Genomic DNA, 13,676 nt, shown 5'->3' with positions numbered 1-13,676 from the left:
ATTCAGGTCGTAGGTGTTGTGTAAAATGCCATGTAATCAGCATTTGTATACTGGAACATCTGTATCATTATACCTGGTATTGTTCAGAAATTGACTGTCAGTATTCATCTCTGAATCGGTCACTCTCTGTCGTGGTGGACTACTTCTTCATCATTATATATAAATCATTGTCTTGATAGAAAATCACTGTAACTATAAACAAATTTTCATATTTTTTGTGACTCATTATATATAAATCAGCTTTCTTCCAAAGAATTCGTGCGTGAGGTGAAGAATCATGAATCTTGATAGCATACTAAATAATTCAAAATTCATACTTATATTGAAAATTTAGGAGTGGTTGTGGGCGTGTCCACACTTTTTTAGGAAAATTTGTCCACATTAGGACTAATAAAAAAGGCATTGGATCTGATGAGGTAAGGTCAGCTGTCTCTTTCTGCGATGATGAATTGCCTCTGAACAGATGTCATTGACATAAAGGGAGACGCGCGAAAAAAGTTGATACGGAGTTTACTACAAACCCGCGTGTGGAGACCCCGACTGAAGACGCAAGGCAGCTCTTGGAGGCTGAAGCCGCGCGTACAGGGGAGATGGCAGGGGACTTCGCGACGACGGAGGTAGACAAGGTACAAGAGACAGAGCCTAAGCAAAATGAGCGACCTCGGAGGCAGCGGAAGCCGGTGGTTCGATACGGCGACTTCGTTTCGAAGTAGGGAAGCGGCAGAAGAAGCGGGAGTAGGCGCATGGTTTCCTAGATAGTTAAATTTATTTTTTGTTGCTTTATTTCCTTTCTTTTCAGCATTATGAACGGTTTTTATTATTTTTAAGAGTCGGGCCCAATAAGCCCCTTTCCGGGTTTTCTTGTCGATTCTTTCCCGGATCGCAAAAGAGAGTCGAATCGTCTAGGGTCCTTAGATATAAAAAGGGAGAATGTTATGAATTACATTTGAGAAATAACATAATATTTTTACCCTAGTTTCGTTCTTTTCTTTTCACGCAAGTTACAAATTGGAGCTGATCTCAGGGAAAGCTTGAGACGTCCACCGTTCGTTTGATTCGTCGTCGACTCCTCGTCGACGATCGCTGCGTTGAGGGGAATTCCCTTAACAATTGGTGCTTCCATTGTTGATCTCATGTCTGATTTTCAATCTGCTGTGGGACGAACTGACCCTATGTGTTCGTTGCCATCAATATCTGATCCGATTCTCGTGCCGACGGAGGATTCCCCACCTCTGGACCCAATCCGCACCATGTTGGAACATCTGGTCGCCAGCGTCGGTAGGGTTGAGACCCGCTTGGATGATTTGGAACGTCGGCCTTTGTCGAATCGGCAACAGCAGCGCCAGGAGCCTGCCCCACCGTACAGCAGGTCCCCCCCGCAATCCTTGGATATGAATTTGGCCTTTGCTCCCCCGTTCACGGCGGTGAGCATGACCACGCCGCCTCTGCCGGCCAGCGGGCCCTGTTTTGGCGTGGGTGACGGGTTTCGCCAGAACCCTACTGGCCCGTCCAATTCTTCGCGGCCCAGCCCAGCCCAGCGGCTAGCGCTGCAGGAGCAGCAATCCGCGTGGGAGCTACCATCAGCGTCTCGGCCTTCCCCGGCGTGGGATACGTGGGGTCCTCGCCTCGGTGACCGCCACGGCCAGGGGAGTAGACCATCGTGGGAACCACCCGGCGCTCGGCAGCAGCAGCAGTTACCGTTCGGGGACAAACCCTCCGGGTTACCGATGAAGCCTCCTCGATTTGACGGCTCCAACGTCGTCAGTTGGATTTCGAGGGTCCAGTTCTACTTCGATCACTTTATGCTTCCGGAGGAGCAGCGTTTACATTATGCAGTTATGCTCTTCGATCCGCAGGTGGCAGAATGGGTGTTTAACTATCGCGAGGGAAACCCCACGGTGAGATGGAGTGAATTTTTGGAGGATGTTCGACGCCGCTTTGACCCCAAGTGCTTTGTGGATTATTTTGGTGTGTTAGCAAAGCTGCGTCAGACGGGGTTGGTGGCGGATTACACGGCGGAGTTCGACGGGATGTTGAATAGAGTCCGCGAGGTTCCGGAACACAGATTGGTGACTTTATATGTTGAGGGTTTACAGCAACCAGTCCGGAATCAGGTGAAATTTCAGTATCCACCTTCGGTGGCAGCCGCGATGGCGCTTGCGGTTGAATTCGACGCGGCCGTGGAGAGACCGCCAGCGCAACCGGCCTTTCAGAAACGGCAGTGGCAGCCTCGGGAGACGAGAGCACCATCGGGAAACGGGTCCACCCAGCCCCCGATACCTGGGTCTGTTACCTTACCGGGCTACCCAAATCCGTCCCCAACCGCAAACTACGCGGGAATACCGGTGATCAGGGTGTCTGCGGCAGAGAAGGCGGAACGAACTCGGAAGGGCCTGTGCTGGTACTGCCCGGAGAAATGGATACCCGGACATGTCTGCAAGAAGACGTTCCTGGCTTACATGTGTGCTGATGAATGTGACCACGAGGGAGTGGACGAGGAGCAGTCAGCGGAGGAAGTAGTTACCGCCGACCTTTCGCACATTTACGCGATGAAGGGGAAGCCCCGACCAGGGTATATGGTTCTTCAGGGCCAGATTGGGCCAGAGCCGGTTCAGGTGATGGTAGATACGGGCAGTTCCCATGATTTTTTACACCCCTGAATGGCCGAGAAGCTGAAATTGGCCCTCACGGCGGTGCGCCCATTCAGGGTATATGTGGGGAATGGGGCGTTTTTGGTGTGTTCGTTCGCCAGTGTGAACACAAGGCTCCAGATTCAACAAGAAGTCTTTACGATTACTCTACACATTCTACCCATACACGGGCTCGATGTGGTACTGGGATTGGAGTGGCTACATTCGTTGCAGCGGGTGACGAACGACTTCGTGGCAGGTACTATCGAGTTCCTGAGAGAGGGAGTGCCGGTGTGTCTCAAAGTGACCCCACTAGAGCCAAGGGAGGTATCTCTCCGTGCGGCTTCGTTATTGTGCCTACACGCGCAAGACGCACATTTTTTTGAAGTAGTACAGTTACCGCCAGCCTCGGATGTAGCCGAGGAGGCCGCATCATTTCCGGTGGATCTTCCACCCTTTATTGTGGCGATTTTGGAGAACAACAGCGGAGTTTTCAGAGTTCCAACGGGGATGCTCCCACCGCGTCCCTTTGATCACCGGATTCACCTGTTACCCAACTCGAAACCGGTGAATGTCAGACCCTACAGATATCCCTATTTTCAGAAGACGGAGATAGAACGTCAGGTTCGGGAAATGTTGGATTCAGGGATCATCCGGCGCAGTCACAGCCCCTTTTCGTCACCGGTGCTTCTCATTAGGAAGAAGGATGGGTCGTTTCGGTTTTGCATCGATTACAGAGCCCTTAACTCAGCAACAGTACCGGATCACTTCCCCATCCCAACGACAGACGAGTTATTTGACGAGCTCGGAACAGCACGGGTCTTCACGAAATTGGATCTGAGAGCAGGGTACCACCAGATTAGGATGCACTCAGAGGATGTGTTTAAAACGGCGTTCCGCACGCACGATGGGCTTTTTGAGTTCTTGGTTATGCCCTTCGGCTTGACGAACGCCCCGTCCACCTTTCAGGCGGCAATGAATGACATCTTCCGTCCCCTGCTCCGTCAATTTGTCACAGTGTTTTTTGACGACATTCTGATCTACAGCCCGAGTATGGATAGCCACACGACCCATTTACAGGAGGTGCTCTCTATCCTGGCTTCGCATAGTTTCTTTGTGAAGTTATCAAAGTGTACTTTCTGTTGCACAACGGTGGACTACCTAGGCCATTTGATTGAGAATGGCCAGTTGCGAGCAGACCCTAGTAAGATTGAGGCTATGGTGGCTTGGCCAGTCCCGGTCACGATAAAACAGCTGCGCGGATTTCTGGGCCTGACCGGTTATTACAGACGCTTCATCGCAGGGTATGCGTTGATTGCAGCTCCTCTGACCGAGCTGCTCAGAAAGGATGCATTTGATTGGTCACCCAGAGCGGAGGAAAGCTTTATCGCGCTAAAGGCGGCCATGACGTCGGCTCCTGTCTTACGATTACCCGACTTCACTAAGACGTTCTATTTGGAGACCGACGCTTCGGAGTTTGGAGTGGGCGCGGTATTGCTCCAGGAGGGCCACCCTTTGGCTTTCTTCAGTAAGAAACTTGGTCCGCGGCGGCGAGTGACATCAACTTACCATAAGGAGCTGTACGCGATCGTGGAGGCGGTTCAAAAATGGAGGCAATACTTATTGGGTCGGGAATTTGTTATACGGAGCGACCAGAAGAGTCTGAAGGAGTTGTTACAGCAGGTGATCCAGACCCCCGACCAGCAATTGTATGTGCGTAAGTTGATGGGATACAAATTCCGCATCGAATACAAGACGGGAGCGTCAAATAAGGCGGCTGATGCCCTGTCCCGACGCGATGTGGAGATTCCTAGCCCAGACGCCGAGGCCCTGCTCCTATCGGCCGTGAGTCACCCAATCCCGGACATCATGAATATCTTGCGCGAGGAGAATCGCACGTTGGGTGAATTGCTGGAGTTGCATATCGCCGTTGAGAAAGGTAGCGCAAGCCCTCACTTCTCGGTCACAGAGGGGATGTTGTATTTCGACAGACGGGTGGTGGTCGCTACTACGTCTGCGGCAAAGGAGGCACTCATTTATGAGCACCATAGTACCCCAATGGCGGGCCATCCGGGGATTGACCGCACCTTCCGCCGATTGGCTACGTCCTTCTTCTGGCGACACATGCGCAGAGATGTACGACGTTTCGTTGAGGTGTGTTTCGAGTGCCAGACGACGAAGTACTCGACACAGAAACCGGCAGGCCTATTGCAACCATTACCGATACCGTCTCAAGTATGGGAGGATGTGTCGATGGACTTTATCACAAGTTTGCCGCAGTCCCGGGGGTACACTACGATTTTGGTGGCGGTGGATAGGCTGTCTAAATACGCGCATTTCGCTCCTCTTCCGGCACGGTTCGACGCGGGGAGAGTGGCCAACCTATTTATTGATACGGTGGTGAAACATCATGGGTTTCCGAAGACGCTGGTGTCGGATAGAGACCCTCTGTTTTTAAGCGACGTTTGGGAGCATATGCTTAAGTTGAGTGGCACCAAGCAGCACTTCTCGACGGCCTATCATCCTCAGACGGACGGCCAGACGGAGGTGCGAAATAGGGGCCTAGAGCAGTATCTGAGGGCGTTTGTGGCTGATCGCCCGACAAAGTGGGTGAATTTTTTACCGTGGGCGGAGCTAGCATTGAATTGCTTCTACCACGAGGGTCTGGGCACGTCACCATTTCACGCGTTGTACGGTTGCGAACCCCCCCCTCTAATCGCGGCACAGCCTTCGGCTGCAACGCCACCCACCGTGGCGAGAGATATTCGGCAGAGAGGGGAGTTGATTGTTGCTTTACGGCGAAATTTGGAGAAGGCACAGGCTCGCATGCGTGCCGCGGCAAACCGCCATAGACGGCATTTGGAGTTCGAGGTAGGAGATAGAGTGCTCTTGAAGTTGCAGCAGCATCGACAGCACTCCGTCGCGCGCCCAATTTCGGTGAAACTGGCACGACGATTCTACGGGCCGTTTGAGATCCTCGAACGCATTGGGCAAGTGGCGTACAGATTGAAGCTGCCAGAGGGGAGTCGAATCCATGACGTGTTCCACGTTAGCTTGTTGAGGCCGTTTGTGGAGGGGTCGGGGCGTAATGCGTCCGAGTTTCCGGTGGTGTTTGCTCGGGGTCATCCCATCGCCCGACCAACGGCATTATTGGAGAGGAGAACAGTGTGGTGTGAGGGTGCAGCCTCGGAGGAAGGCCGCATACAGTGGAGTGATGATGGGGGAGCGACTCCGACGTGGGAGCCAATGTCTGTAATCGAGAAGCATTTTCCGGAGCTCCTTGCGGACAAGGAGCCTCTTAACGAGGGGGGAGTTGATACGGAGTTTACTACAAACCCGCGTGTGGAGACCCCGACTGAAGACGCAAGGCAGCTCTTGGAGGCTGAAGCCGCGCGTACAGGGGAGATGGCAGGGGACTTCGCGACGACGGAGGTAGACAAGGTACAAGAGACAGAGCCTAAGCAAAATGAGCGACCTCAGAGGCAGCGGAAGCCGGTGGTTCGATACGGCGACTTCGTTTCGAAGTAGGGAAGCGGCAGAAGAAGCGGGAGTAGGCGCATGGTTTCCTAGATAGTTAAATTTATTTTTTGTTGCTTTATTTCCTTTCTTTTCAGCATTATGAACGGTTTTTATTATTTTTAAGAGTCGGGCCCAATAAGCCCCTTTCCGGGTTTTCTTGTCGATTCTTTCCCGGATCGCAAAAGAGAGTCGAATCGTCTAGGGTCCTTAGATATAAAAGGGGAGAATGTTATGAATTACATTTGAGAAATAACATAATATTTTTACCCTAGTTTCGTTCTTTTCTTTTCACGCAAGTTACAAATTGGAGCTGATCTCAGGGAAAGCTTGAGACGTCCACCGTTCGTTTGATTCGTCGTCGACTCCTCGTCGACGATCGCTGCGTTGAGGGGAATTCCCTTAACAAAAGTTGAGGGCGCGAAGAAGATTAAGAAAGTGGAAGTGGGCCTACGTATGCAAGTTGTGTTTGTCGCATACACATCTTTATTCAAAGGTGATAATTCAGCAGTATGTATGATATGTACATCAATAACAAACCATTTCTACTTCAAAATCTCTGGATATTTCCATGGCTGCTCGGTTCGGTTTCTTCACTTTGACAGTTAGTGTGCTGATTATTCTGGGCTCAGATGCTTTGACTACAAGTACAAGTAGTAGTATGATTGTCTGTCTCTCCATATTAATATTTACTTACATCCGTGTTTATAGATAGGAAATTTGATGTTTGGATTGATCAGAGGTAGAGGAAACGCTGCAATTCACGTACTCAGGAGCAACGGGGCCGGACAAGTGGGCGAGTTTGAATCCCAACTTCTCCCTCTGCGCAACTGGGAAACTGCAGTCGCCCATTAACATCGTCTCTGCCCAGTGGCGGATCCAGACTTTTTAAACGGGGGGTGCGAATTATATAATAAAATAAATCCATACCATATTAAAAATAATATATCCAAAAAAATAATGTTCAAGTTTAAAGTCACATAATCATATTGTAAACTATCTAATATCTAAAAAAGGGACGGAAAATTGAATATTTTGAATTAACGCCATGTATTAAAATGTTAACTAAAATAATTGCAAGTACCTAATATCTAAAATATACTTAAAGAAAAAAGAAAAATAACATTTAAAAGCTACCTAAAATCTGTATAAAATAGAATAATAAAAAAGAGATAACATTAAAAAAACTACCTAAAATCTAAATAGAATAATATAAAATAAAATCTGCAAACACATGTGATGAGGAGGAATCGAGTATTAAAATGTTAACTAAAATAAATTGCAACTACCTAATATCTAAAATATAAAATAAAATAATAAAAAGAAATAACATTTAAAAGCTACCTAAAATCTAAATAGAATAATAAAAGAAAAAAATCCATAAACACGTGTGATGAGGAGGAATCGACCTACATTTAAAAAAACGACCTAAAATCTAAATAGAATAATAAAAGATTAAATCTGCAAACAAATGTGATGAGGAGGAGTCGAACTCGGCTCTGCGTTGTAAGATATGGTTCAACTACCGATAGGCTAGCGATGCTATTTGGAAATTTCATCTCAATAATACACTAAGATGAGAAAAATTTGGGGGTACACTCGTACCCCCAATGTCCCTTCTCCCTCCGCCACTGTCTCTGCCAGAGCTGTTCGAAGCAGCAAGTGGAAGCCTCTCATAAGAAATTACTGGGCCGTGAATGTCACTTTGGTCGATAATAAGTTCACCGTTGCGGTAAGATTTCAACTTGGCTTGATCGAAATCAAAGTGCTAGTATAACTTAATTTGTGTGATGCAGATTGAGTACCCTGATGATACAGGAGAGATAAGTCTAGATGAGAAGCAGTATAGGCTGAAGCAAATGCACTGGCATTCGCCATCTGAGCATAGAATCAATGGAAACAGGTAGCTAGCTAGTATATATATGATGAGTGACAGGATCAATGAATTTCCTTTGGTAACATGCATGTATAGGTTTGCGGCAGAGCTTCACATGGTGCACGTATCCGACGATGGCAAAGTGTTAGTAGTAGCCACCCTTTTCCAGCTTGGACGGCCTGATCAAGTTCTTCAAACGGTCAGTCACACTTGAAAGTTGAAACTCAATATAGTAGTACTCCCTCCGTCCCTCTCCCTCTCCCTCTGTAGTAGAGTGATTAATGAATGAAGTGCAGATAGACAAGAAACTGTATGAACTGGGGAGTGAGTACAGAAGCAGAAGCAGAAGCAGAAGCAGCGAGGGGACAGCGCCGATACAAGTAGGAGTATTCCATCCGGCAGAATTAAGGACAAGTCTGAGGAAATACTACAAATACACAGGGTCTTCGAGTGTTCCTCCTTGCACCGAGCATCTCATCTATCTTGTTATCGCTAAGGTAAAAATCACACATTCAGCTTCACTCTTTCATGTATCAAACCTTTATCATCATTTCTATATGTTACATGCAGCCGAGATGTATATCTAAACAGCAAGTAGCAGCTCTCAAGGCTCCACTCCACATCAGATGCAAGAACAACGCCAGGCCTTGTCAGCCACTCAATGCACGACACGTCCACCTTTACCAGGATTAATACATCTTCAACTTTTTTATCTACTTATAGCAAACATGTCGCTACCTACTAATAATAGTTTTAGTAGTATTTCTTTATTTAGTATCTTGTGATATAACCGTTAATGCTCTGCGGCCCAAAAATAAACGAATTCTTTGTGCTTGATGATTGGATGGAATTTGTTTTAATTGGGCTAGTCACGGGCAAAGCCTAATAGACTAAATTCCGTTTTAAGGCAGTAAGCAAATAATTTTGTTACAATATTATGATAATTTTGCAATAGTGTTGTTGTGCAATAGTTTGGTAGACTATCCATGTTATGTCTAGTTAGGATAACAGCCATGATATATATCATGGTTTGTGTAAGTGACGGAGCCAGGATTTTGATGTTGGGGGGCCCAGATCGCTTTTAATAGTCGTGGAGTATTTATAAATGTTGTCGTGTCGATATCGCCGAAAATAATTGTGGACCTTATGGTATGAGTATTAGAATAACGTAAGAGACAGATAAAAGTGATGGACCGAAACCATAAATATATAGGATTGTCGATAAATTCTTATGTTTTTAAGTTTTTCTTTAAAGTGAGTAAAAATAAAATAAAAAGTGGGTGTAAGTGCAAAAAAATAAAAATCATGTATAAATAATTAGAAAATAAAATTGAACATTTATTAGAAAATAAGAGTAATAATTATATAGTAAAATAAAATATAAATATAATAATTAAAGTGAAGAGATGAAACATGAAAGTGAAAATGTGCATTTTGAATAAAATTTAATGAGTAGAAGACAAAAAAATTGTAAGTTATAAGTGAAAGCGTGAAAGAAAGGAATATTGGCCCCCAACCATCTGCACTACATAGAGCTTTGAGCTAAGGGCATCTCCAACCATCTCCAAAAACCTAAATTTACAGTTGAAATCACCTTCAACCATACCCCAAAACCCATCCCAAAATATCCTTTTTTTTACATTTTTGAACGTTGTTACTCCAAAGATGGAGTAGCACTGTAGCAAACGCAAAATCATTTCTGATAATTGCACGTAAATACCTCTTGTTGTGAGATATACATGATTTATGGAGAAGGAAGAACTTATCTGTTGAACAAGATGAACCAGAAACATTTACGCGAAGAAGACGATGCCCTTTTTTAGGTTTTTATTTGTAAGTAGTCAAATGGGCTTTGGGCTGATAATTTTAATAATTAAAAGTAAAGCCTAATGAATTAATTTGATTGGAAATGAGTATATTTATTTTGGAGATACCCGTAATTTAATTTTTTTATACTACTATTTAACTAATAATGTGAGCAGTGGACGCATAATTTTTTTAATAAGTTGTCACATATTCCTAATTATTTGAAATTTCTAATTATTTGAAATTCATTTTACGATAAGTAGTATTAATTATTTTTTAATAATATGTGATTATATATAACATGATTTAATACTATAAGTAAATAAATCAAATAAATTATTGATAAGTGTTGTGGGATTAATGTGTAATTTAGATAAATATGTAGGTAAGATTGAATAAGTAAAATAAGTAGGTAAATGTGGAATATTCTTTTGTTTTGAGTTTGATGTAAATGGTTGGAGTAAAATTACTGTTTGATGTGACATTTACTGAAAAATGGGTTTGGTTTAGTGTAAATAGCCTAACATATAATATTTCTCTATATATATATATATAATAACTACAAATGTTGGGGGCAAAGTGGCCCACTGGTCCCATAGTGGCTCTGTCACTTTGTGCTAGTTATATTTCTCATTGAAGTATTTGATAATTTGATACGCTCGGATTTTGCACAGTTTTAAGGCTATTATTTGGTCCGTTTTTAATGTCAAAGTTGCATTACATGTCCATTATTTGCATATTTGATACATTTTGGTATTTTGACATGTTTTGTGAGAAATGTGCATATTTGAGCCTAAAAAGGGAGTCAAAACGCGAAGTAAGAAATCTGGAGTTTCAGGTAGCGTCCAGCGACCGCCGCAACACTGCTGGCGACCGCCACTTCTGTAGCGGTCCGTTTCGGGAAATTTGTGCATGGAATGAAGACACGCCCGACGACCGCCGGGAGATGCATGGCGACCGCAACCCAAGAGTCAGAAGCCTCGGATCAATACATGGCGACCGCCGGCCAAGGTGCAGCGGTCCGCCACAAAAGAGCGGCGAGCAGATTTGCCCTAATTTCTCTCCAAGATTTACCATATTTTGCAACCCTTTTCCTTATTTGATGAGAGACGATTTATCCCCTATAAATACCCCCTCAAGCTTCATCATTGGAGATCCTCTTTTTGCAACATATTTTCTAGAGATTAAAAGTTAGAGTGCTTCATTGTGCAAGGAGTTGAAGAAGGATTCAAGAGCATCAAAGCTACAAGGATTCAACCTCTGGGTTTATTTGCTTTAGTTTTATGTTCCAATTGTTTTCCCTTCAATCTATGTCTTTAGATTATTACATCATGTTTAACTAAATTCATAGGATTCTAGGGATGTGTTAGTAACGACTTTGGTTATACAATTCATTTTCTATTTAATATCCGCTTTGTTTTTTACTTTGTTTCTTCTCTAAGTGAATAATGATGCTTCATGATTTAGTGACACAATCGTAGATGATTTAATATAACTTGCTACATAATCGTGAGAGGAGGTTGGCTAGTTAGATCCGCTTAGTAGACACTACAATTAGCTTCCTTTAAACCGACACTGTTAATTGAGAGTGATGACTTTTCAAGGGTCTTAGGAGCTTTTAGGAGTTACATATTTAGGATTGACAACCCTAATGTTAGTAATCAACGTTTGTATCACATGAGCATAAACTAGGTGACTCGTCCTACCAATGTAAGAACTGTGCTAGGGTATTGTAGTTGGAACTTGTATAACCATAACTGTGAACGCACATACTTGGAATTCCCTTATCTCTATACTTTTATCTCTGTGATTTATTTGCATCTAGTTGTTTATTGCTTTCAAACTGTTCTTTGTTTTCAAAATTCTCAAAATCTTTCGGTTTTGCAAATAGTAATTAAGTTTTAATAGGAGGTAACCAATTTGTTATTGTTTTCCCCGTGATCGATATCCGGTACTGACCTTTAGCTATACTATTCCTACTATGTATACTAGCATGTATTTATAGTGTTAATAAAAAGTGGATCAAGTTTTTGGCTCCGTTGCCGAGGAATACATTCACTACGTGATTGATATCTTCGAAAGGATTATTTTGCTACTTTGGATTTTACTGCTTTCATTTTATTTTTATTTTTATTTTCATTTATATTTTTCTTTTAGTAGTTTCTGCAGGCTGTGCATACTTGCACGTTTTGAGAAATAAATTGTGGTGGAAACAAGATGGGGAACCTACCAACCATGATCTTATCGTTGCTCTCCGAAAGGAGGTGGAAGAGATGCGAGCAGAGAGAGCTAGGGCAAAAGTTGAAAAAGAAAAACGTGCAAGGGAGGTAGTTCTGGTTATGAATATGTTTAGTCATGGTAACATTGTGGACATTCCTGTAGGTCCGCAGATAGAGGCCAACAACTTCAAGTTGGGGATACCCTTGATCAATAGAGTTGAACAAAATGCCGTCGCAGGAAGAGACACAAAGGACGCAAATCGACATCTCACCAAGTTTGGGAAATAGCTAATACAACTGATGCTGCTAAAGAATGGTGTTGGTGATGATATTGTGAGGGTAAGAGTTTTTCCCTTTTCCTTAACCGATGCTGCTAAAGAATGGTATTATTGTCTGCATGCAGATAAAACCACAAATTAGAAGGATCTAGTGGTACTCTTCCTCGACAAGTACTACCCGCCAGACACCATCCTAAAGCTTAAGTGTGAGATCTTCCAATTCATGCAAGGACCTGATGAGCCTCTATATGAAGCTCTCGCACGTTTCAAAGCTCTTCTCCGCAAATGCCCAAACCATGGTTTTGGAATAGACCATCAAGTAGGAATCCTTTATAATGGGTTTAACGAAAAAATTTCTAGTTTGTTGGATTCAGGGGCTAACGGGGGATTCTTGAGGAAATGAGGAGTTGCCGCTATGGAGGTGATAGAGGAATTAGCCACCAACAATCGGGGTTGGTCCAAGTAAAAGCATAAAGCCGAGAGGGTAGATGCAGTGAAGAGACCATGTGGGAATAAAACATCTCAGGAATTGGCATCCATCAAAGCAAGACTTGAAAAATTATAAGCTCCAAGCAAAGAGGGTGTTAGGTTTGGTATATTGAAAAGCATATTTCAAGCAAGTTCGCGCGAATAGAATCTTGTTTGTATACGAAAAACTCTACAATCCACTTTTAACCCGATTCAGTATTATTCGAGCAGTATCGTACGGATAGGATCAGTATATTATTACATTGTGTTTGCTTGTGCATTTATAAGATGTTTTATAAACATTTAAATGTCTAAGAAGCAAACAAAGTCTAAGTCTTTTGCTTAGTAGACTGGTTGTGGGTGTCGTCCACTTTAAGGTAACACGGTCGGTTCTGTGCAATGCTTTGCAAAAGAAAAATAAGAATTTCACAACCCAGATAGGCTTAGACTACCTATCGTGAAAGGTTGCAATGTCAGTCCGATTATTTCTAAGCCTTTCTGAAATAAGATGACGTTGGTGTGGTATAGCACTGAATGAATCTAACAGCAAGACGTGTCTTTATGCTATCTACTGAAAGACTAGGTCTTGATAAATAACTATTTCTTAATCTACATACGTTAGCATTGAGCATACGGTATTGGTTATGCACTACTTTGACTTATCAAATGGTGCGGGTTTTTCGCAACCCAATAATCCTGATATATTGGGTAGTGGTGATTAATATCTAGCGGTGCTAGGATTGCTATTATGTTGAATCGTGCGCGAGGTGAGTCTCGTTTGATAATGTCCTCAAAAGGAGCTTGAACAAGATTTATTATTCGGAAACTGGCCAGTTGGAATTTAATTATTCCATGAATAATAAATAAGTGTTTCTTGCTAAGT

General features: G+C 43.7%; 1 protein-coding gene across 1 annotated transcript; it reads left to right on the top strand.

The window, feature by feature from the left end:
* Positions 1-6,699: 6,699 nt before the first annotated feature.
* LOC121776422 (alpha carbonic anhydrase 1, chloroplastic-like) lies at positions 6,700-8,715 on the top strand (the record flags this gene model as incomplete). The annotated part of the gene is made up of 7 exons (XM_042173628.1): positions 6,700-6,793; positions 6,887-7,016; positions 7,791-7,878; positions 7,943-8,049; positions 8,119-8,221; positions 8,319-8,519; positions 8,593-8,715. Coding segments are annotated over 7 exons (846 nt in total), but the record flags the coding sequence as incomplete, so codon positions are not given.
* Positions 8,716-13,676: the final 4,961 nt, after the last annotated feature.

Source organism: Salvia splendens, chromosome 1, assembly GCF_004379255.2.
Source record: "Salvia splendens isolate huo1 chromosome 1, SspV2, whole genome shotgun sequence".
NCBI lineage: Eukaryota > Viridiplantae > Streptophyta > Magnoliopsida > Lamiales > Lamiaceae > Salvia > Salvia splendens.
The sequence above is the reverse complement of the archived record's forward strand: the minus strand, read 5'-3'. Positions and strand labels throughout refer to the sequence as shown.